This window comes from Podarcis vaucheri (genome assembly GCF_965113315.1).
Source record: "Podarcis vaucheri genome assembly, chromosome: 14".
In the NCBI taxonomy this organism is placed as follows: domain Eukaryota; kingdom Metazoa; phylum Chordata; class Lepidosauria; order Squamata; family Lacertidae; genus Podarcis; species Podarcis vaucheri.
The window spans coordinates 27,598,147-27,623,058 of NC_138752.1; the positions used below are offsets into that span (position 1 = coordinate 27,598,147).

At 43.3% G+C, this 24,912-nt stretch overlaps 1 protein-coding gene across 7 annotated transcripts in view; it reads left to right on the plus strand.

The window, feature by feature from the left end:
• MAP2K5 (mitogen-activated protein kinase kinase 5) overlaps nt 1–24,912 on the plus strand; it is a 137,738-nt gene that overhangs the window by 92,729 nt on the left and 20,097 nt on the right. For 2 of the 7 annotated variants that reach the window (XM_082198628.1, XM_082198631.1), the window contains exons 18-22: nt 4,311–4,364; nt 10,839–10,865; nt 11,186–11,218; nt 21,127–21,188; nt 24,447–24,492. In XM_082198628.1, coding sequence (XP_082054754.1) covers nt 4,311–4,364; nt 10,839–10,865; nt 11,186–11,218; nt 21,127–21,188; nt 24,447–24,492 — 222 coding nt within the window. Of the gene's footprint in view, nt 1–4,310; nt 4,365–10,838; nt 10,866–11,185; nt 11,219–20,313; nt 20,389–21,126; nt 21,189–24,446; nt 24,493–24,912 lie in introns of those variants that run through there. The other 5 variants (XM_082198630.1, XM_082198629.1, XR_014213416.1 and 2 more) reach the window with 4 other exon arrangements.

The following is a 24,912-nucleotide window of genomic DNA, read 5'->3' on the forward strand; positions in this document are numbered from 1 at the left end:
CCCATTAATTTATTACTTCTCCTTCTTCATCTTTAAATTTCATTTCCCCCCTCCCCCCTCAAAAAAATCCAGCTCCCTGCTGCTTGTGAGATTTCCATCTTGTTGTTAATTTTCTCTGCTCCATATGGAGCACCAGACATTTCACCTGGAGGCTGTACTAGATTTTTCTGTAGTGATCGTGCTTCCGGAGGGCAGAACTGTCATTTCAGGTTCCTGGTGCATCTGTCTGTGCCAGCCTTCTTTCTCCTCTCCCCCCACCCCCACCCCTTTTCACTGGCACAGGAGAGTGTGAATAACAAATTGGGCACACCTGAGATTTGGAGTGTGTGTGTGTGTGTGTGTGTGCGCACACGTGTGCGTGTTGAATCTGTGCAACTTGCAAGCAGATTACTTTAGGGCTGAGAGGATCTAAGCAGTTCTTGATGTGGCCAAGTTTGTGTACTCACCTTCTGCTTGGGCTTGGCTTGAGGAATGCAACCCTGAACACAGGCAAGCGTTGGAGGTGGGAGGGAGGGAGGAGAGAGAGAGAGAGAGAGGAGTAAATATTTCATCCTGCCTTGTCATTGATTAGAAAAGAGCCTTTAATTTCATCTCACCCCATGTTGCGATTAATTTGCATTCTTTGTCAGAAGTTAATGGAGTTTTTTATGGTTCAGTCTGAAATCCTTGAAGACATCAGTGAGTTGATCTGATGTTTATACAACCGCCAGCAGAAATTTTTTTTGCCTTTGATTGATGGTGAGCTTGATGTTTATTCCAAACGGCTTTTAAAGCTGTTTTTAAGAATTATTTGAATAAAATGCAAGCGAGATATTGTTATAACGAGCAAGATTATCTGTTAAAAATCTGTTTCAAATAAGGAGTATGATAAGAAGGGGAGGGGAGGGGGAGAGGAAACCCCAAAAAGAGGAGGCAGTAGTGGCAAGTGGCGAAGATGCCTTTTCAACAAATGTTCACCTAGCAAGCGCTGAAACGGGTTATTACAAAACTACAATGGTGAGACTGATGGAGGTGATATTTAGTGGGAGCTTTCTGTTCAAAAGGGGACAACTTTGGGGGCCAACATGTTTTTTCCCTTTTCTATAATGGCTAATCAAGTCACCAGATTTGAAAACTTGGCTGCTTCCCATTTCTTCTGCCAGCCCTTTCCTGCCTGGCTTTTGCCAACGGTTTGATGAAGTGTTGCTGTCTTGTTCCTAACTCAAAGGGACAAGACTGTTAGGCCAGTTAGCTCAACAAAATGATGACATATTGCTTCTCTCCGGGTAGAGGCACCCAGCGCGATGGAAACAAAAGTGAATAATAGAGAATGTTAAAGAGCAAGATTGAACATGCTCTTCTTTTGGGTTGATTTTATAAAGGAAGGCAGCAGTCCAAAACATTATTAATGGGGGTGGGGTGAGGTAAAAATCCTGCATTGGATCAGTTCTCATGAGTTACCCTGATCCAATACCCCATATGGGTTCTGGTGTTTCGGCAAAGCTGTTCAGAGGTGAGAGCATCTCTAGACAGGCACAAAATATTCACAGAAGGATGCAGTTAGGTAGCAGCCCTTCCTAATGAGTTTAGTATTCTGTCCTCTATACATGGACAGTCACTGGATTGGGGCAACTGTTTTTGCCTAATTTTGTATACAAGCAACCCCACCACCTCTGCACATTTAACTTGTGCACAATCAGCTTTATGAAGGGGCAAAAAATATTTTTTTTAAGGGGCAGAAAGGGGGCGGGGTTCCAGGAAAATGACTTTGGCACAACAGGTTTTGAACACAACGGGTTTCAACTAGACACAATTTTGGCTTTAGGCGTGATCCCCGGAACGCAACCTCTGCATAAGTTGTGGACTTACTGTATTACACTGTCACTCTGTGGCATCATTTTGCTAAGGTCAGCAAACCTCGAGGCATTTGAAACTCACAATATTTGCTGTGTATTTATTTATCTTTGAATCATTTTGACTTAACTAATTAATATTCCTAAAATTGCTAACTGCCTTAGTGGTTAGCTGCCTTAGGCATCCCAAGCTTTGTGGAAAGAGAAGGTAGGGATATAAATATTAGTTTTAGTTTTTACCCTTGACGTGTCATAAATAGGTGCACACTGCATGAGAGTATACAGCAGAAGATAAGAAGCAAAAACTTTGTGGGAAAGTCGTAACTTTCCTTTGGTTCAGCAGTTCCTGTCCAATCCTTGTTGGCCACCTCTCTCTTCCCAGTTGCCGTTGAGGGTGTCTCTTGAATGAAATGTCATGAGTTGTTGCCTTTCATTTATGAGAGGCACTTAGAGTAGGGGGGAATCAACTTGATGAACTGTGTTTCTCCCTCCAGGAGGGCCACAGCATTTCTTGCTCCACTACCAAGCCCCACAGGTGCTCCAGTGTGTCTAGAGAGAGTGCCATCTTCCTCACTCACTGCATTGTTGGACACAGTCTTGTGATTATCAGAGAGGAGTCTGCAGGCTCTGATATTCTTGGGAAGGGCTTCTGCACCCTCAGCTTCTAGATAGCGGTGTAAGTCTGCCTGGAATTGCCAAATGAAAGGGAGCCACAGGGAGGCATGTGGTGAGGTAAGAATTCAGCCAGCGGAAAAGTAATTTGTAAACAAAGCTCAAGGTGACCCACCCCCCTTTGTAATCTAGCCCTTCTCTCCCTGTTGCAATGGAGAATATTTGTAAATGCATCTCGGTTACTCATTCAAAAGCCTTTTTTCCCCTTTCAGGGGAGAAAAAAATATTTTGTTTCAGCAAATTCCTCCTTCATTATGATTCCTGCTAGTGCAATTGAATTGTGGGTCAAAGAGCTCTTCATCCAAGGACTTCCATTTAAAAGCAATTCATTTATTTGCTGCATCTTAAAGGGCTGAATAATTGGCTGGTTTTAATTGAAGCTGTTGCTTTCTGCTCCTTGATATTAGTAAGGTCCAAGGTTCTTTTTCTTATATGTAATCCATAATATTGACCAAGTTTGGCCTGTTTTCATTTCAACGCAAGAGCCACTTGTCAAAGAAGGAGAGGGGGAAAACAGCAACAACATGATTTTTTTTTAACTTGAGTGCATGGAAAAGCTGTTTTGCAGGGTTTTCTTTTTCATTTGACAGAAGTGTCATTTAAGCATTCATTTATTTTGTGAGACTAAATTGATGAGCGGCAGCAGTTGGTTTCAGAATAAGAGTGAAACTCTGGTGTCATCAGCATACATTACAATATTGAACCATTTAAAAGACATTAAACACTGTTCACATGTTAATACCAAAGTGGTGCTGTTTTCTGTGCTGAATTATAATCAAAGATCTTTAAGATCATATTTTATTATATGTAATATTTCTCAGTCTTTATAGTATATGGTTCTCTTTACAGAATACATTGGAAGAAATCTGCTATTTGCTTTTTAATATTCCAGGGGGATAACTTTAAGTTGATTTGACAGCTGCTATTATTATCCTATGGCTGTAGAAATCCTATACACATATAGATTTTCCTGCTCTTATTAGACATCTTATATTTGTGCCAAAAACATAATTCTTGGGGATATTGACTTTTTATTTGGCAATGGATATCTGCTTTCATACATACACATTCTGTGAGACAGTGGAAGACTAGCTAAGTAATTAAATATAGATCACATCTTTTAGACCACTTTACAACTGAAACCAAATAATAACGTTGTGCGGCAATATCTTCTTCCATCTATGCTATACCGGAAACACAGAAATGGGGAGCTTAATTCTTTGGAATGAAGAATTGAACTAGTATTGTCTTTGACCCAAATATTATTTATAGAGGGAAATGGAATGTTTTAACATATAAGGCAGTTTAATCTTTAGAATTCAGAAATTGCTCAGATCTTGAGGAAAAAATAAGGGCATAAATTCCCTGTAACCTATTCTCCCCCCAGACAGGAACATACAGAAAATAGGTTTTACTGAGCACCCTGCCTAGCTTGCCAGTACCTTGGAGTTTATAGAATATTCTATTTTATTCTTTGTTTGTTTTGTATGTTTACATACAAATTGCATTTCCAAATTTGGTCCCCCAGCATTACAAACAGGAAAGAATTAATTAATTGTTGGCATCATTTTGTAGTATGCATATACAGAATCATAGAATTGTAGATTTGAAGAGGACACGAGTCCAACGCCCTGCAATGCAGGAAACTTTTGCCCAATGAGGGGCCTGAACCCAGGACCCTGTGATTAAGAGTCTCACGCTCTACCAACTGAGCTTGTAGAGCTTTAAAGTTTTCCAAATACTTCATGTACAGTATTGAAGTAATGATTGTAAGGTAGGGTGCTAAGATGTATCTCCATATTGCAGGGGTGGACGCTGAACATCAGAGAGCATGGTGAGCCAAGTGAGTTCGTGGTACAGGTGAGGTTGGAACCAAAGTCTTCCAGGTTCACAGCTCAGTCCCTTAACCACAGCACGACACTGCAGTGCAGATGAGAAAGAGTGGAGGCCACAGTGAGTCACTGCTAGGAGCTCTTTAGCCTTCTAGGAAAATTAAGCTCTAGCAGAATTTCTGGTATAGCCTCTGGAGAAGACGGCATGTAAAATCCCCCTCCATAATAAATCTTGCCATGTGGGGCAGTAGGATTGGACCACCAGAGCTTCCAAGACCAACTTGTCCCGTGGTAGTGTGGGGCAGAGGGAGAGGGCTCAAACTGTGCGGTATTTTATATTGACTTTTTAAAAAATTATTTCAGTATGTAATAAAATCATATTCTTTGCTTTTTTGTGAACTGTGTGCAAAGGTAGCAGTCCCAGCTAGACAGCTGTTTTATCTTTCCAGAGATGTGCCAGTGTTGTGGACTGTAAACAACATTGTTTTACAGTGAAAAATATGTCTAATATAAGTACAGCTTGAGCAGCTTGCCATTGAGGGTCTGGGAAAAATATAGCTGTAGCACATAGATATTCTAGCAGAGTTAAGAGGAAACACAGCCGTACAAACAAAATTACCTGGAGTGGTAGATCACCATAAACAACATACAGCTTTTTAAAGTGTATTCATAGTATTTCAGAGGCAAAAAAGCAGAGCAGCTCTACTTAATGGAGAAAAGACTAAAGTTACAATGATATTGCATCAAGACATCAGTGAAATAGCTGTCTGTCGTTCTCAGTAGTGGCATTAAGAAGTAACTGAAGGTCTTAGGAAATTTGAATCAGTACTGGCTAATGGGCACAGATATATTGATGCAGAATTTCTGAAATTGCAGTGTAATGCCTCAGTTGAGCAATAGCATGCACTCAGTGTGTCTTCCTGCTGAAAAGGATGACATGAGTGTAAAGCTAAAAGTAGAACAACCACAAAAAGAAAGCACCAACAAAAAAAGAACCTGAAGGAGAATTTATTGGTCAAGTGCCCTGCCCAACATGTTCCGACAAATGTCTTCTTCAGGGGCAACAATTACAAGCTGTCCTATTTCAAAAGGTGCTTCAGAGTTATAGTTCATGCTGCATGTTCCTCCAAAGCACCTTTTGAAATGGGAGACCTGTAATTGTCCCCCCTCAAGAAAACATTTGTCTCCTTCAGCAGCAGTTTCTGAGGTCCACCCCCCCCCCGCCTCCCTCACTCTCTCGTATTTATATAAAGCTGTCAAGTTATGAAAAAGCCAGGAGTTCTATGTATGTCGTTGGTGCTTAGTGGTAGCAATAAGAGCATTTGCAAGGATTGCTTCCCCCAGTTTTTGTGTACAATCCCACGCTATTTTACAATCTTCCATGACCAGCAGCTGAGATTGTTCATGGAATTAGGTCAATTTACACTTTTCCCATGGAGGCAGTTACGCCCTTCTCATGGCAACTGATCCATGCTTCTTGATAGCGGTACTTGTACAATGGTAGCAATATGCATAAACCAAGAGCCACCAATGCAGCACCCACAAGCACCAGTGTGCCAGCAGTAGATCCTATGGCACCTGTGAGAGGTCTCAGTAAATTTCCCCTCAAAATGTACAATGCATGAGAGATGTTTGCTGTTCCTGCTCATTTCCTGTTTACACTGGCTCAGCATCTCCTACATTGAACATGTCTCCTTAAACATGCCCACATTTCACTGGATGCCAGGATTGGATACCCTTCCCACTTCTAAACAGCAGAGAGGTGAAAAGAGCTCCTCTCTGTGATCAAGTAAGGCAGTGAATGATTGGGGTGTATGCCTGCACCATTTTGTGTCCCTGTCTCTTTCCCCAATATTTCAAATGTGGCGGCCATTTTGTTGTGCCATGCTTCGGCTGCAGCCATTTTGTGACCCGCAGCACTTTCTCAAAACTCTACTTGGACACTTAGCCTCATGAAGGCTGTTTTCATCATTCATCTTAATGGAGTCAATCCCTAGGAAGGAACTGTGGATCATCAGATCACATGGCCCAAAAGAGGATATTCTGCAGCAGAAGGGATCCTTTCAACCTTCTTAAAACCTCCACAGCTGGGACTTCCACAACTGTTCAGAGCAACTTACTCCACTGCTGAGGTTTAGACATGGATACCTCCACTGGCAGGGCTCATCCAGGACTGACTTTGAGTTCTGTTGCACCCTAAAGTGAGAATCATATCTCTAGGACTCCCATGTATGCAACATGTACACATAAGGAAGATTTACAAATGATGAGCACAGTGGGGGATTTTTCTTATGCTTTAGTATTGTAATGCCACTTATAGTGATGTCATGTAGTATGAGCATGGAAATGGCTTCTCCCATTGTGGGCAACAAGTTTTGCCAACGTCACTTGGTGCAGCTTGGCTGGCCAATCCCTAACATACCCCAGTTCCCCGGCCATGAGTAGCTTAGGCCATCTGGATAGAATCCAGTATTTCAAGGGTTGTGGTGCTTATTCTATATCTCATCCTCCCTGATATGTGGAGTTGGAACCTAGAACCTCTCTTCATTTGCTGAACAATGACAACAAAGAATATTGTGGCACCTTAAAGACTAACAAATGTCTTGTGGCATAAGCTTTTGCAGTCTGAAGCCCATTTTGTCAGGTGCATGAAGTGAAATCTTAGCTGGCAGAAAATTCCAAGGTGGGAAATAAATGGCAATGAGATAAAAAAATACAGTCTGTGATAATTAGGGCGTAGATAAAGGTTCAGTAAGCACATTTGGTGAAATGTGCCACAAAAGTTTGTGCCGTAATAAATTTCTTCATTTTTGTTGTTGTTTAGTCGTTTAGTCGTGTCCGACTCTTCGTGACCCCATGGACCAGAGCACGCCAGGCCCTCCTGTCTTCCACTGCCTCCCGCAGTTTGGTCAAACTCATGCTGGTAGCTTCGAAGACACTATCCAACCATCTCGTCCTCTGTCGTCCCCTTTTCCTTGTGCCCTCCATCTTTCCCAACATCAGGGTCTTTTCCAGGGAGTCTTCTCTTCTCATGAGGTGGCCAAAGTATTGGAGCCTCAGCTTCACGATCTGTCCTTCCAGTGAGCACTCAGGGCTGATTTCCTTAAGAATGGAGAGGTTTGATCTTCTTGCAGTCTCCTCCAGCACCATAATTCAAAAGCATCAATTCTTCGGCGATCAGCCTTCTTTATGGTCCAGCTCTCACTTCCATACATCACTACTGGGAAAACCATAGCTTTTTTCCCCCTTCATTTTTAAGATGCTGCAATACCCTTTGTTGTTTCTGCTGCAAGAGACTAACCTGGCTGCCTCTCTGGAACATTTGTATAATAGAGTCTTTCCCCAAAGGTTTTAGTCAACTGTCCTTTATAAATCCTAGCGTCTTATGCCCACAACCTCCTCCTCTGCTTCCTGCGAATAGAATCCTGTCACCCTGTTCTGCTTATCAAGCCAGTAGACTCAAGTTGAGCTCATCCTGGCTTCAGACAAGTCCATAGTTCAACAGGACTGAACAGCTGTGGTTTCCCTTCACTCCCCCCCCTCCTTACTTCCTCCTCATCCCATCTCGTTCCCTACTTCTATTAAGGCTTCCCCATTACAGCAAGAAGGAAAACCCTCCTTCATAAACCCAATTAGCTGTCATTTTACTGGTAAATATTCAATTCAGGTTGTCGGCCAGATATTTTGCCCCCTGTAATGTAAACAGCATATTGTGTTATGCAGGATCATAATAGCTCTAAATGGTATGTAGCTGAAAATAAATATAGATACAGCATGCTCCCCTTGCGGTTTGTGTTGCTTACTCTGCCCCCACCTGCCCACCCCTCGATGTGGGCTATGCCATGCATATGTTGTCTCTGATCAGAACAACATGCACACACTTTGCCCTCTTTAGAGAGGAACGTGTGGTTCTTTGAAGGCACGGTTTTAAACAGATGGGGATGTTAACTGCACCAGATTGCAGGCTCACGGAAGGTGTTGCTGCTCAAGAGAAGTGAAGCAGTATACTCTCCCCTGTGACTTCTGGCAAGTGCAAAGTGCCCACCTTCCTCAGGATTATGGCTCATAAAGTACAGAACCCCGGGAAGTTCTCTCATGCACTTAGGTGCTGCACATTCCCGTGCAAGGAGGTATATGTCAAAAACACTGGTAACTTCCTGCCCTATCCTGCCATGAAGGGGTAGTGATTAGATTAAGACTGGGAAGACCCAGCTTCAAATCCCCATTCAGCCATAAAGCTAACTGGGTAACCTTGGGCCAGTCACCTCTCTGCCTAAGCTACCTCACAGGGTTGTTGTGGAGGTAAAATGGAGAGTGGGGGACTATATACAGTGCCTTGAATGCCTTGGAGGAAAGCCAGGATAAAAATGTAATAAATATTGTTGTTTCTTTACCATCAACCTCTTCTATTAAATGAAATCTTTTGCTGCTGCTGTAGAGTGTACTTTATGCTAACAGCACCCTAGGGGCATTGAAGTACCCCAAAAGAGAGTTTATAATTGGCTTTATTTGGTATCTGGAGGTGTAGGGACGTATAGAGAACTGATATTTTAATCTTATAGATGACTGGAGGAGATCTATTTTGATGTGTTTAATGCACAGGTGATACTTTTTTAACAGGCCATATTTATAGGTGATGTCCCAAATTACCTGTATGCGTTTTATTTTTATGGTTTAGGTGTTCAGACGTAATAATGCTGGGCTTATTTGTTAGAAATCCTGGTAAATAAAATGAAGTTCCACCAGTATGGTTGGTGCAAGGTTGCACATTGTTTCCTTATATATTTTCTAAGGGGTTTTCCCTATCACCAGACAGAGAATTATGAACGTTTCCATTTTCCTTTGCTGAAAATAACCATAAGGATGAAAGATACAGTGGTACCTCGCAAGACGAATGCCTCGCAAGACGAAAAACGTGCAAGACAAAAGAGTTTTCCGTTTTTTTAGTCGTTCCGCAAGACGAATTTCCCTATGGGCTTGCTTCGCAAGACGAAACGTCTTGTGAGTTCTTGCGAGTTTGTTTCCTTTTTCTTAAAGCCGCTAAGCCGCTAATAGCCGCTAAGCCGCTAATAGCCGTGCTTCGCAAGACGAAAAAACCGCAAGACGAAGAGACTCGCGGAACGGATTAATTTCGTCTTGCGAGGCACCACTGTACAAGAGAACCCTGATAATGGCACAACCAGAAGCAAATACATACACTGTTGTGGGCGTTGTATATGTCTGTGACCTTTACTACTTTTGTGAACAATTTTTTCGAGTCGGGATGGGGAATGTAGACTGGATGTTGCTGGACTACAGCTCCCATTGTCCCTGACCTTTGGCCATGCTGGCTGGGGCTGATGGGAGTTGGAGTCCAGCAACATCTGGAGGGCCCAGGCTCCCCATCCCTAATTTATAGGATAATGCCTCTGGCTAGCTAGGGAGGAAGGAGAGCTCTCGAAGCCAATGAGAGAAGTACAGCCATTCATCATCTCTGGCACTACTCAGCTGAGAATATTGAATGGAAAGGGCAGGCCAAGTTAACTGTGAGTGAACCCAAGATGTTTTAGGCAAAGAAGCATCTTGCAGAATGGAAGAGACCTGTGTTAATATGTGCAAGGAGCCACACAGTTGACGGAAAATCATAGTTAATAATGGTAGAATTGTCAGGGGGTCAGTTTTGTCACCCAGCTTTCAGAGATGTAACCGGCAGCATCCCCACCTATACAGTTGGCATCCTTAGCTTAAACATAAGAGCCTTAAACAGTGGCCCTTGAGCCACTTCTGTCAATGTTTGGTAGCCCCTTTGCTGCAGTTCCCGAGATGCTCAGACTAAGTCTGTGGATTTTGCAGTCTTGGGAGGGACAGGCCAGCTGGTGATCTTAAATGATAATTATAACCCAAAAACTGGTGTTCAGAAAGTAGCTGTGGGAGGTTTGGGGCACAGAAGAAATTCTAAAAAGTGGAGCATAAACTGTTGTTCTCTAAGAACAGGCATATAGTTCAGACACATAATTAAAGTTTCCTTCAAAAAAAAAAAAAGAGGGGGGGCAAGATTGTGAGCAGACATTGGCAGTAATCCAAAATTCTAATTTCTGACTATGATTTAATTTCAATTTTAAATAAATCGGTTTTTAATTTAAAAAGAGTGAGCTTCATAACATTAGCAATGATTGCAACATTAAGCGCAGTGCTCACAATCTAGCAATATAAAACATTATTTATATCTGAATCGTAAACAGCCTTTTGAAATGGATTATGGTTTTTCTCCCTATTCTAATACAACCTGGAGGGTACTAAAAAGTGTTGTGTGAAATTAACATTCTGCTGACTTTCGCCTATAAATGAGAAGCGAGCTATTAACATTTGTGTATTTTCATTATGTAAATTGTGTTAACACATGCCCACAAATTGCCACCAGCGATACAATAATTTTCTCTCAGTGATCATAATGTGTCCAAGTGAGTCATTTTGATTATGACATGCTAATTACATATTGCCTCCCCTTTTTTTTCCTTTTCAGATTCAGAAAAACCAGGGATCTTTAATGGTAAGCTTTATGAGTTCGGGAAAAAAATTCACTTTTCTTTTTCCTGATGGCTGCTTCCTTTGCATGCTTGAATGCCTTGTTTTAAACTTAGCAAATTGCATTTTGTGGAAAATGCAAACCTTTAACTGCCTGTATTAGATTAGGTACCATTAGAAATAATAGGACATCCTGAGCCGCGATGTTTTTATAAGAGTTTGCTGCTGTTGATTAATCTTGCTATATTTTATTGCATTAATGATTTTTTCTTTCCACTCCACTGTAAAGATATTGCATATAGCCTAATACTTCTCTCTCCCCCCCACTTCTCCTTTCCATCACAGCCCCTCCAGTTACTCCAGTGCATTGTTGATGAGGTGAGTCGCCGTCTTATGTGCTTTCACTCCTAAAGTCATTCCTAATGGACTGGAAAGCTTATATTTTGTTTCCTAATGAAGCACAATGGCCCAACGTCCTCAACTGCGAGACAAGTTGCCTTGTGCTGCTCTGAGCTGCTGAGCGCTGGCTGGCCTTGTCCTGCTTTGTGCTGTTTCCTGACTCTTCCTATTGAATCCTTGGCAAAAGGAGGCGGTTTCCAGGAAAGTCTCTTTCTTTCTCCCTCTCTCTCTTTTGGATAACAGAGACCCCCAAAGGCCCCCCATATTAATTGATCACCTCTCCACCTTGCCAGATGTGGTAATGCAAAGAAATGGAAGTTGTCGTTTTGCCTTTTAAATGAGGCAGGCTTTTGTGCAGCTCTGGTCTGGATGCGCAAAAGAGGACCTGCTAAAAGGGGTCAGGGTTGAACTGTAAACAAGAGCATTTTGAATGTCACCTCTCGGTTCGGTTTTGTCAAAGGGAGAAAAACCAAAAACGGCAGGAGCCCTGTTGTTCACACCTCTACCTGAACCCATTTAGTCCTGATCCAGTGATTTCTCAAGAGGAGCAGAAACTCTGGTGCTTACGTGAAGCTCCCCACCCACAAGGCCTGCTCAGAGTGTTTCAGCGGGTGAAATGCATGAGTTGTCCATGGCATGGCTCGGGTGGGATCCAGCTACTGAATTTAGTGGAGAATCCTCTAAATGCAGCAGGATTTATATTTACCTTGAAGCACATATGGGCCTCTGGGTCAGGGCATCATTTATCCCCACCACCACCCCCTTGACTACTAGTGCAGGCCTAAGGAAACAGTATTCCTGTTTATCTGGATTTCCAGTTGCCCAAATTTTTGCATGCCTGGCTATTGAGCTGTGGAAGGGCACAATGTGCATTTTTATTCAAATGCTCCTGCCATTTACATGCACCACATTTAATCTGTGTCCACCCACCACCCCACTCTTTTTTGTCACATTACTATGTTTCTCAGAAAAGAAGTTGGAAAACTGCATTTTACCCCAGACACAGGACATTCATTTTTGCCTCTGTGCATCTCTGTGCAAATCAACCTGGATTTGATTGTGTGTGTACTTTGATTTTTAATATGCTGTATGTATCCACGTTGTCAACACTTAGGTGCTTGCTCTGCTAACCAGCATTTTCTTTGGGAGACCTGACTTCTGATGGGATGATCATAGTTGCCAGATTTCCCCTTTCAGAGCTAACAAAATATTCTTCCTTACGCTCTGGTGGTGGTAGTTGTTCACCCCTTAATCACTTTAGGAAGCAACAGTGTAAGTGAAATTAACCCACAGCAGTTGAAATTCAGTCCTACACATAGGAAGCAGGGCAGATCTAGCACACTTTTGCCTGGAATGGCAGCCCATCTGCTTAGTTCCAGAAGTTGATTTCCAGAATCTTTCCCTGCTTTATCAGGGAACTGCACTTACCAGAGCAACTTCTGATGAAACAGGCTGAGCCTGGAATTGATGTGACAGAACCAGAAACTTGGGAGGAAAGGAATTGGGCTGCATGTGGATGGAGATGGTTTATGGGTGCCTTGAAAAGTAGCAAATCCCTTTTTGCAAATCAGGGCAAACTTATGCATATACATACTTATGTTTGCATGTGTATGATATGCACATCTGTTGATTTCTGGACACTTGGTCACTGTGTGTTTGTGTTTGTGTACTGACTTCATTGTGACTGAAGGTATACATAAGCTCTACCTGAGGTCTTATGCCTGTGTTGGCCCATTCAGACATGCATGCTCGTAACTTGGTGTGGCAGTCTTTGAGTTATGATCACACATGTGAACAGATGCCATGTTGTGTAAGTGGAATGTAACTGCAACAAGTTCTCCGCACGTGACTTTGTGTGCACAGAAATAACACCCTTTGAAGTGTCTGAAAGCCCATTATGTCCAAACTACAGGTTGAGATGGCTAAACACAGAAAATTGTATTTCAGAGCAAACCACATGCCATGTGGGAATGTGACCTTCCCTGGTGATCTTGATTTCCAACTCCCAGCAGCTCCAGCCAGTAGGTCAATGGTCACGGATGATGGGAGTTGTAGTCTAACAACATCTGGAGGGCCACAGGTTCCCTATCCCTAATATAGTGTCTTAAACCACCGTGCACTGTGTAGATGATGTCTGCATGTGATCAGGCTCCCAATCCACATATTTAGAGACAAGTGGACACTCATGGGGCCATTCTTAAGTTATATTGCATGTGCTCTCCCTGACTCAAGGGTTGTATCCAGTGTTAGTCATACTCAGATCATGCCCATTGAAATTGATGGAAATGACTAACTTAGGTCCATTAATTTCAAAGGGTCTGCTCAGAGTAAGGCTAACATTAGATACAACCCTCAAAGACAAATCTTGCCAAATGTCCTGCTTCTGTTTTCAGTTTCCCTTCTCCCACCCACCACCATGAGGACTATAAGCTTAGTATAGTTGTTGCTGTTTTTGTTGAAAGAAAGAAAGAAAGAAAGAGAAGTTCCAAGGAAGCAGTGCCACCTGATTCTGAGCTACATTCTGTGCAGAATGGTGCAATGAAAGCCATGCTGGTTTCTAGGCTCCCTGCCTTCCGATGGAGCTGATTTCCATTCCTCCTTAGGGTCCTGGCGGGTGCCCTACGGTTTCCCCCCTTACATTGGCTTTATAGCAGCCTGGTTTTGTTTTCCCTCCTTGTTTCTCTCTCCCTGCTCCCCTCCCTCGGCTCTTTTTAAGATCTAGCCCTGTTGGGGGAGAATAATAGTTCCCACTTATTGTGCTAATGTGTGTGTCTCTTTCTAAATAAGGACCTCATGAGAGAAGGTCTGTTTGCTTTCTGGTATGGTACAGCTGCTGTTGTTTTCAGTGCATTCGTGATAACGTGAGTGTTCGCTATTAGAAGTGTTTAGTGTTCTAAGACTGATGATCTCGGGCCAAATGCTCCCCTCTGTGGCAACTTCATGAGAGCAAATAAGGGCTGGCAAAGTCCTAAAATTCACAGGGTAGGTGCGGGGTGGGGGGAGCAGAGTCACTCCCCTCCCTTTCAGTCTGCAGCTGTTTCTGCATGGCAAGTTTCTTCCTGAACCCATGGATAGCAAGATACTTTCCCCAACTTACTTAGAATGGGTTCTTTACTGCACTAAAGTTATGGGCATATGGAGGCTGCCAAAGGACTGGCCAGAGGGTGGTCTGAGGGTTGGGAATGGGGCATTTGCATAGGGGCACATCCATTCATAGGGTCCACCTTCTGGAGTGTTTTAGGAACCCATCATCAGACTAGTTTAGCTAGGTCAGCCTTCCCCTGTGCTGGCTGTGGCAGAGAAGAGTTGTAGTTGAAAACTTTTGGAGATCACTAGGTTGGCAAAGTAAGGGACGCGGGTGGTGCTGTGGGTTAAACCTCAGAGCCTAGGACTTTGATCAGAAGGTTAGCGGTTTGAATCTCCGCAACGAGGTGAGCTCCTGTTGCTCGGTCCCTGCTCCTGCCAACCTGGCAGTTCAAAAACACGTCAAAGTGCAAGTAGATAAATAGGTACTGCTCTGGCAGGAAGGTAAACTGTGTTTCCGTGCGCTGCTCTGGTTCGCCAGAAGTGGCTTAGTCATGCCGCCCACATGACCCAGAAGCTGTACGCCAGCTCCCTCGGCCAGTAAAGCGAGATGAGCGCCACAACCCCTTTACCTTTAGGTTGGCAAAGTCTGCTTGATCAGAATCAGCAGCCATGCTCATCTGCGCTGGTCTCTGCTGTTCCAGGATCTGGCTCTTGAGGAGGCAAGATACGCATCTTGGTAGACTTGGACTTGATGTCGGAGGGCTGTTTTGTGTAGCCTTGATCCTTTGCTGCTACTCCTTCTGGCAGGCATTTAAGGTTGTTTCGCAAACGATAAAAAATGGATACGCTGACAAAAAAGGGATCTAGTAGAGGAACAGCAACAAAACAGGTCTCAAGATCACTGTCTAACACTCTGGATCAATAAAATTAGAAATAGCAATAAGCCCCCTGGCTTATTTCTGACTATTACGTTTAAAATCACCACTTCAACATTTCTACCGTGTGTTTTCAACAACTGCATTAACTTTTTAAGAAACAAAGCGAGGGAGAGAGTGCCATGCAGAGTTCCATGTATGCCTCCATCTCTCGGATGTTAAATGTGTGCGTACAGAGGAGAGTCAAGTGTCAGAATGTATCTATCCATCACTGCTTCCACTCCGGCCCAAATGTTTTCTGCTGTTCTCTTTACTGGAGCCAGAAATTGTGACCTTACCCATGTGCATGATTCAAAGGCTAGATGAGAACAAGGTAAAACTACAGGTAGGAATAGCTGAATAATTACCTTTAGGCCAACCTGAGAAACAAACCTTCCCAAGAGGCCGAACTCATTTAATGGTTCCTAAAAACTCAATCTTGCGGGTGTCAATGGTCATGCTTGATTATTTGCGGCAGTGTTTTATGAAAAAGCAATAAGGCTGCATGGGGCATTTACGGAGGGGTGGAAGCGAACAATAAATGGGCTCAGTTCTTTGAGGGGAGGTCCCTTTGGTGGACGCGGCCACTGAACGCTTTGCACATATCTCTGTGTCTTTTGCTGTTTGAAACTGCAAGAGAGGGAATGCACACTAAAACATTTCCATATTTGCTGCAGCAAGAATGGCACAATGAAAAGAACCGAATCCTTTGGTTGTAGAAAAGACAGCAGTTGCAGCCACTGTTAATAGATTAGCCTAGACAAGTGATTTCCAAGCTGCGTTCCAGAGAGCCTCAGGTTCCCTTGGAAACTTTTTGGTGGTTCTTCCATGAGAAGTTCACTAATGGGACACAATCTTGCTGATCTTCCCCTTCTGTGTACAGTTGTCACAGGGGCATGTTAGGTGTGCTCCCAGAGCACATGCACAACCCACACAGGGCAACAGGTGTGCCCCAACAGGCCTGTTCAGTGCCTCGCATGAAGAAAATGTTTATTTTTCAATATTTCTATCCCATTAGGAAGAACATTCTGACCGTAAGAGCTGTTTGACGGTAGAACATACCACCTCAGAGGGTGGTGGAGGTTTTTAAAGCAGAGGTTGGATAGCCATCTATCAGGGGTTCTTTAGATGTGATTCCTGTGTTTCAGGGGGTTGGACTAGATGACCCTTGGGGTTCCTTCCAACTTCACACAATTCTATGATTCTTTCACTAGTTCAAACTATAAAAGCATAGAAATAGACAATCTGTACCATGCTGAAGGATGCAAGGTCCCATAGTAGACAAGTTGATTCAGAAAGAGCTCATCGAAGGCAGGAAACTTTGAAACCTACCAGAGCAGCCACTTTTCAAGCCGCAATCACAGGAAAACTCAGTCCACAAAGACTTGTGAGGCTGCAGCCTCATATCATGTGTCGCTGTGGCAGTACTTTGTGGACAGCACCGCTCACTCTTCTGGAAACCAAGGGCACTGACCTAGGATTCAGGTGCTTACTGGCAAGCTCGGGATGTGCAATTAAAGTTGATTTGGGTGCTCTTGTGCAACAAACCTGCCCTCCCAAAATTGAAGCTTTTGCAGTAAGGAAGGTGAAAGTGCAGTGGAAAGTGTTGGGTAACAACCCCTTGATGCAATGTCTTATAACCTCCTCGCAAACAAATGAGTGGATGCTCATGAAATAGCTGACACCATCTGCAGACTTTGTGCCAGCAAATCAGGAAGAATGCTCAGTAAACAGGTTGCCTGGAGGTGACCCAAATCTTTCAGAGATCCCCATCCTACAATTATTAACATTCAGCCACAAATAGAAATTGGGGGAAAGCTTCCTAAGTTCTGTCTTAGCAGCTAGTTTTACTGGAAGGCTGCTTTGAGGAGAATGGTGCCCATTTCCTCAGCATGTCTCCTTCTGCACCCCTTTCTTGCCACTAGGAAAGGTCTTCAGGGGTTAGATTTGGCCCTGGGGGGCTCAGGTGCTGATCCCTGCTGTAGTTCACAGGTGATGTGTAATTGCATTTTTTACTTGTTTCTCAATAGAGCTTGATCATTTTAATCCCGCACCTTCCTAATAAATTTTAATGATTTGTATATTATTATATACTGGGGGTAACATGCAGCCTGTTAGTATGGAGAACTTGCTGAGCAGCTGTGTGTTTGCGTGTGATCAAAGGTGTTAAGGGAAAAGATCAAAGGATGCTGGAGAATAACTCTTGGATCACAGGCACAATTGTCCCTCTCAGTCCAGGAGGCTTACCTTCTCTGGGCACCTTTTGAAGGCTCAGATGGCCTGATCCACACCTCTAAGGGCTCTCAGGCATCCCTCCTCGAGCAGAGGGGCTGCACCCAGAACTGAATGATGACAAACAACCTCATGTACACTTTTCATTTTTGTTGCTGCAGTTTTCGATTTATTGAACCCTGTTCTGGGTTTTAAAATATGCAATTATACTGCCATGTTAGGCAAAAGATTCCTTCATTGCAGGAGGTTGGACTAGATGACCCTCATGGTCCCTTCCAACTCTACAATTCTGCAATTCCGTAAAACACCCAGAATTCCTCCAGACATGCTGATACCTCCCTTCTTTGCATGGGGTTGTGGTTCTGCCATTTTGGCTGCCTATGTGTTGACACTCAGCCTGTGAAGTTGAGAAATAGAGGAAGAATTGCCAGAAACAGAAACAACCCCGCGGGCCTTGGATATAGGAAAGTTACTAATCAGCTGTGTGTTTATGTGATCAGAGGCATTAAGTGAAAGAATCAGAGGATTCTGGGGAATAACTTGGATCCTACTCAGTGCTGCAGTATTGCAAAGGATCTTTAAGTGCCCCTAAAAATTCTGCCACTCTGGTCAAGTAGAGGGGGGAAAAACGCAGATTCCACCCTCTTTGGTCAAAGAGTTCAGCTCTGCACCTGGAGGGCTGTCACTTCCACAAATTAAATACTAGGGAGTGAGTTTAAAGTTCAGCTGCCTCCCTCCTTCCCCACCCCACCCCAACACCTTGCTCAGATTTTCTGCTGCTGTGCTTTCCTTGTTATGCTTGAGCTCCTTGCTGACGAGTGCTAATAGCAAAATGCCAAGTGAGGGCCTGTTTGGGGTTTACCACATATTAAACATTCTGAACTTGTCCTTTTGCTCATAGATTGGGCATAATTAATAATTAAACAGCTTCTGTTGTAATGGGTTGACCTTCCTGAACTGTTCATTATTCACAAGGCAAAGGCATCACTCAAAACATCCCTCTCCCCCTCAACACACACATTGCCCTTCTCTGTACTCAAAACTGGAGATATACAAAGCGCTTGGGTTGGTTTTCCTTCTCTCTCTCTCTTCTTCTACTCCCTTTCTCTTTTTTTAATGCCGTAACTTGGGCTTTCCCCAGGATCAGCCTCTCAAAGTTTAGCTGGGTAAAATAAGAAAGGAACAAACTGGTATATCATGGAGAGCTGGTGTGGGGCTTTTGGAGGACCTTAACATAAGAACGTAAGGAGAGCAACCCAAAGGAGGCCCATTTAGTCCAGCATCCGGTTCTCACAGTGGCCAATGAGATGCCCCAGTGCAAAACAGCACTCTCCCCTTCTTCGGTTTCCAGAAATATACTGCCTCTGACAGTGGAGGTAGAACATAGTCATCAAGCTTAGTAGCCATTGATAGACAAATTCATGGAAGTAAGGCTAATTTGTGTGGTGGACTCCTCCCTTCTTATTAACCACCACTTTCATAACTCACACTTCTCCCAAAGTCTGCAGTTCAAATCTTGCTTCGGCCTCAAGCTCTCACCAAGTTAAACCAAGCCAGTGCTCTCTCTCCTTCTCAGGGTTCGTGGGTTTGGCAAAGTGGTCTGCAGTCAGCAAACACAGGTCTCCCCCTTGTTGCTTAGCCCAGGCCAGAAAGTTAGCCTGACCTGGTGCATTCACCTTTAAAAAGGAACACCTCTGCGCTGTGGGTGCAAAACGACTTGCAGTTCCCTCCTTCGGCCAGAAGCAGGCGGTGGTGTGCAGGCAGATCCTCAGCCAAGACCACTCCTACTCGCCCCCCAGGCTCGGGCTCTAGCCCAATACCCACTCTGGACCCAAGTCCTGACACCCTCCCCACACACCTGCAGTGTGAGAACGGTGACATCGTTCTACCTGACAGGGCTGTTAGCAAGATTCCTGAAAGAAAGTACGTAACGGGCTTTGCACGCTTGGCCTGCGCTATGACAGCTTGTCATCCTTGCTGAATGAGTGACACCTGCACGTGCTTCTTTTGCGAAGCCTCTTTCTGGTGGTGGTGGTAGCAAGAGCCACGAGATACAAGTGGCAGCTGTACCTTCTGCGACTCATTCAGCTGCCAGGTTCAAAGTTGCCCTCCCCACATGGCAGAATCCTCAAAAGTGTGTGTCAAAGGCAGCCCCTCAGAACGCTGTCGCCTTTTACTCTTCAGTTACTTTTGATTTAATTGTATTTTGCTGCAATTTCCGATTGTTTGAATCGGAAACAAAGCCTTAATAAGAGTTCTAGTTAATTTTCTGTCTTGTAATTACCACTCTCATTTTTCTGATAATTGGCCGCCGCAATTATATGTATATTTACTAATCACGTCAGCAGCTCGGTGGTCGCTTCTCCCTGCCGCCATTGATAATGATATGCGCGCATGTATTGTGAAGCTGGCTTTTATCATCATCATCATCTCCTCTCCTCTTCTTCTGTTTCTTCTTTTTTTTTAAATTCCCCCCACCCCTCCTTCCCGCACCACATCAAAGCTATTTCCCTCGCAACCCTCCATAATGAACCCCACACATGCATTTGACACAGTTGTGTGCGAGAGAAATTGTTTGGCTCCCACCAAATGCTGCACGCTCTGAGTTTCTTGCCTGCAGCACTGGAAGGTTGTATGTGATGATATATGACTCTTGCAAATGGCCAAAGCACTCCAAAGCACGGCAAGATTAAAATAAGTCATTCCTTTGTTAATTTAAATAGGTGCATGCATCATACTTTGCAAAGCACTCAGGGACGGGGTGGGGGGAGGTTGTGGGGGGCGGGGGAAACGGTGGCAAAAGCTGCCGAAAGGTATTTTTAATAGCAAATGAGAATAGATGAGAACGGAGTCATTTGCAGCTGACTCCTGTTTTATGTGGTTCTCTTGTTCCAACTGTAGGTCTAATGAGATGACTGTTAAAGTACTCCGCAGTGCAATTTCATTACATCCTGAGCTGTTACACTATAAACACTGGCAAGTCTCTCTGTCATTTTTGGGGGGCGGGGGGGGGGAGATGGCAGAAACTCTCCTCAATTTGTAAATCCCTATTTTGCTGGTGAAATATTCCTCTTTGGAAAATAATACGGATGTTTCTTGAGTTTTTTAAAATGCATTTGTTAGCCTTGTGTTTTGATAGATTTGTTGTTCGTTGGCTCAACTTGCAATTTACTATTTTTTTAATTTTTTTATTTAGTTCTCCATATACCCCCCTGGCCTCTCCTGCTTAACTCTAACAAGATTTGAGATTGCTAAGTGTAAATAAATAGCAACTATGATGCAGGAAGCAAAGGTCAACACAAGAATAATTTCCCAGCTCTTTGTTAATTACAAGACCATTTGGGTGTTACTTAAATAATCATTAATTTCTCATTTACACTTTCCCTACCTTCTTTTCTGCCCCGTGGCTATCATTGTCCCTTTTTACCTCCCCTTGGTCTTATTTCTACGTATTCTTACCCGTTGTATAACACTCATTACTTCTAAATGCAGGATTTCTGACACATTCTCACGGCTTCACCCTCTCTCCCCCCACACGTACACAGTCTGGTATTTGAAATCAACATCATCCCCTGCTTGCTTTCCATCTGAAATCAACTATACAATTAACAAATTGCACTTTCACTTTCTGATGCTGTTGTTGTTGTTGTCCCCCTCCTTTCTCTCCCGCCTCCCCCCATTGCCCCCACCTGCCCAATCCAAACTCAATTGCAGGAATCGCCTGTCCTTCCGGTTGGGGAGTTCTCAGAGCCGTTTGTACACTTCATCACTCAATGGTAAGCTTCGTTTGCAAATGTGCCGTGCCCTCAATGTAAATGATACATGCCATTAACTCCACAGTACCACAGGACCTTATGGCTTTCCCTGCATCCTTCCAGAGACGCCAGGGACTTGGCAGGCCTTGGGCAGCTGGGCCAGCAAAGCTGAGCAAACTGTTTAAATTATGTAAACGTTATTTACACAAAGGGTCATAAAAGCACTTCAGAGGGAGAGTTTTTACCCCCCGCCCCTGTTTTAATAAACGGTTGGGGATCTTGGGTGTATTCTCAAGGAATTGGTGTGTGCGTGTGTGTGTTTGTGTTTTAAATCACTCGGAAAAATAAGGATGACAGATAATCATATTTATAACTCCATTATTCAGGCATTCTCATATTCCTTAGGAAAGCAGGCAACCTTTTTAAATGGGGTAAACAATGCACTTGATTAATTCATGGGCTTTTCATTTAGAAGTGGTTTTATGGAGTTCTTCTTTGGGAGGGTACTCTTCTCAGTAAGGGCCGTATTTTAAACCACACCGTAGGGCATGTTTTGCTTCTTCCAGACAAACTGCCTCATTCAGTGGAAGGCCACTAAAATTAACTAGGTGTTGTTTTTTTTTAATATAAAAAAAGGAATCTAGTTTTAAAAAGGAATCTCCTGAGCACCAAAAGGTTAAAGATCTAAGTACAACCTATTACAATGAAGGCATGTTTTAATGTCTCATTTATAGAGAAAGCTTAATAAGCAGGCGATAAAGGATGAGAGAGAGAGATTGAGCTTGGTCTAAATGATTTGGGTTTAATGGAGAATAATTGCCTTTTTTATCCTGTCAAGATGAACTTTCTGGACAAAAACTGTCAATGGACATAATTCAACAGTGCAAAGCAAGCACGCAACCCCTAAGCTTCTAGGCAAACTGAGTAGGTGAGAACTCTTGGATTCAGACATGTTGCAGAAGCTGGAGATGGAGGAGGATGCTCAACACTGCGCAGAATTAGGCCATCCATTAGCTACTATGATAGGAATCCATGTGTAAAAATATATGGATACTCACCATCAAAACTGATTCCCAGAAAACACCCATAGGTTCCTTGGTTCTAAATCCCCTTTTCTTTGGAAATAAAAGTTTGATTGCCAGCCACAAATTTACTACCAAAGAAGTGTCCAGGAATCAGCTCCTTACGCAAAGAGGCATTTGGATACATTCAGATTATGCGAATTTACACTAATGCGAGAGAACCTTCTCTAGAGTGTCCCAAAGGATGATGTTCTGACAGAAGAATTAACAGTGTGACTTTACAGTTAATTGAAATAATAAATACAAGGCTTATGTTTATTATAAGACTGATCCAGTTTCGGGTAGATTAGGTTTTTACGCTGCAGCCATAATTGTGGGTGATCTATCCTGCTCTTGCTGACTGAGGTGCAGGGGGCTGTACCTTTCTGTCTCTTCCCAGAGATTAATCTGAAAACATATCGTTTTTATATATTTTTAATTGAGGCAGGAGGAGGGCTAACCTCTATAGAAATGTCCACAGATGTCAGGCTGAAGCATAAATGATGGCAGATAATAGCCTTGTTCTCCCACGAGATCCAGCTACTTTGGAATGTCAGATTAAGAGGGTTGCCAAGGCGGCTTTGAATGGCTTGCAAGAATGCAACCCTCCGTTGGGCTGTGCATGGCTATTAGTTACAAGGGGAGCGATCCACCAAGTGCTCCTGCTGCTGACTTGTCCTCCTTTAAGTTCTTTGGAGCTTGTGCTGCATGAGTATTTATGAAACAGACAAAGATTACACAGCAGCAGTGCCTGGTGCCATTAAAACTGCACAGGGCAACTATAGATCTTCCAAGGGGCACTGTTCTCTGCAAGCTCTCAAGTTGTGGCAGGTGGGACTGCCCAGGTCACACACTATGCTATGCTACATGTTTTAGGCACATAGCAAGCTGCTTTCTGTTGAGTCAGAACATTTGCTCCAGTCTAGCTCAGTATTTTCAACCTTGCAGCAGATCTCCAAGGTTTCTGGCAGGGATCTCTCCCATCTGTGGAGAAGCTACCAGGGATTGAACCTGAGATCTTCTGCATGGGAAAAATTTGCTATATCACTGAGCTATAGCTTCTTTTTTTAACCTCTTAGAAGAGTGGTTGACTTGCACAAACTGGTGTAGCCTAGGGGTTAAGAGTGTGAGCTGTAAGCCAGATGGGCTCCAACCTCCCAGTTCAAATCTCACTGCAACCACAGGTTCACCAGCTCACCTTAGGGTGCTATTCTAGCCATCTCCCTCCTCCAACAGGGATAATAATATTGGCCCCACAGGGCTGTTGTAAGAGTTCCTGAAGTATTAATATGTGCAAATTGTTTTTAAAAGCTTAATAACAACAACAACAACAATTTTATTATATATATCCCACCTGTATGTAAATGCTTATTGTGGTAAGTACCCTAACATGGGAGGAGACATAAATTGGTTGCCATTGCTTCCTTGATCTGGATGGGGAGATAACGGAGACAAAATCTGAGGCTGCTGAACAAACTCTTGAACTGCGGTGTTTGGGGGTTTTGTTGAGAGTCGGGGATTGTTGCTGGGGTTTTTTTATATCTTTATTTTATATCTTGTGGTTTATATGGAAATTGTTCGGTTTGGTCGTGTATTTTTTAACTCTTTCTTGATTGTTTATGACTGCTTTTGTTACATTGTATTTATGTATTTATGTATTTTTCCCCATGTTATAAACTGCCCTGAGCATACAAAATTTATGTATGTCTGTATGAAGTAGAGGTGCATGTAGCACATTGCACAGCAGCAAACCTGAATTGGCCAATCACAGGCCCCTAGTGAGTAAACTTGCATAACACCTATTTGTCTCGCACTACACATTTCACATGTGTATGCCTAAGAGGATCTAAGTGAACACCTAAAAACGTAATGTGTGTGAAGTGCCCCGGCAACAAGCAAACTGGGAGAAAGGGTGGCTGGTCCAGGGGTTGCCAAATAGCAGAGGCTGCCGTGTGGGCTCCATTGTGGAGTGCCTGGTGGTGCCCACCTTAATTCATGGTGGCAGAAGCAGTCAAGTTAAAGAAGAACAGTGACATTTCAAGTGCATTCATAAAGCTATCTTGGGTGGGGGTGGGGTTGGTTTTATTCATTAACTGTTGGTCATCCGTAATAAGAGACTTTTAAAAAAGTAAATCTTCAGCATTCTGAGATAATGAAGTAAATGACTAGTGCTTTTTCACACCAAATCTGGGTTCTGTTTTTTGTTGTTGCTGCACAGCATGAGAAAGCAGCCAAAGGAACGCCCAGCCCCTGAAGAGTTAATGGTAAGTAAATCTTCAGCCTTCTCATTACAACACAAACAAGAAAAGTTTTGCTGATTTATGACATGCAGAAGTTTGTTGGGGGTGTTTTTCCTCCATAAGTTAACTAACATTAAATCTAAATTTTGCTTCCAGCTCTGACAGCCAGCAGACGTTGGCGTAATGCACATAAGCTTCTATCTTGGTTTCAGAATCATAACAGTGGTTATGGGACACATTTTGTTTGAAAGGTCTCTTGATCAAAGCAAGATGCTGTCTGTATTAGGAATTACTCAGATTTCTTCCTTCATTTACTGAATTATTTCTTTTTTAAAAAAACTTTTTTAAACTGAATTCTACAGTAGTTTCTATAAACTTGTATCCACCCTTATAGTATACATTGGCAGGGTTCTATAATCCTGTTGCGAAGCTGATCTTGGGGTT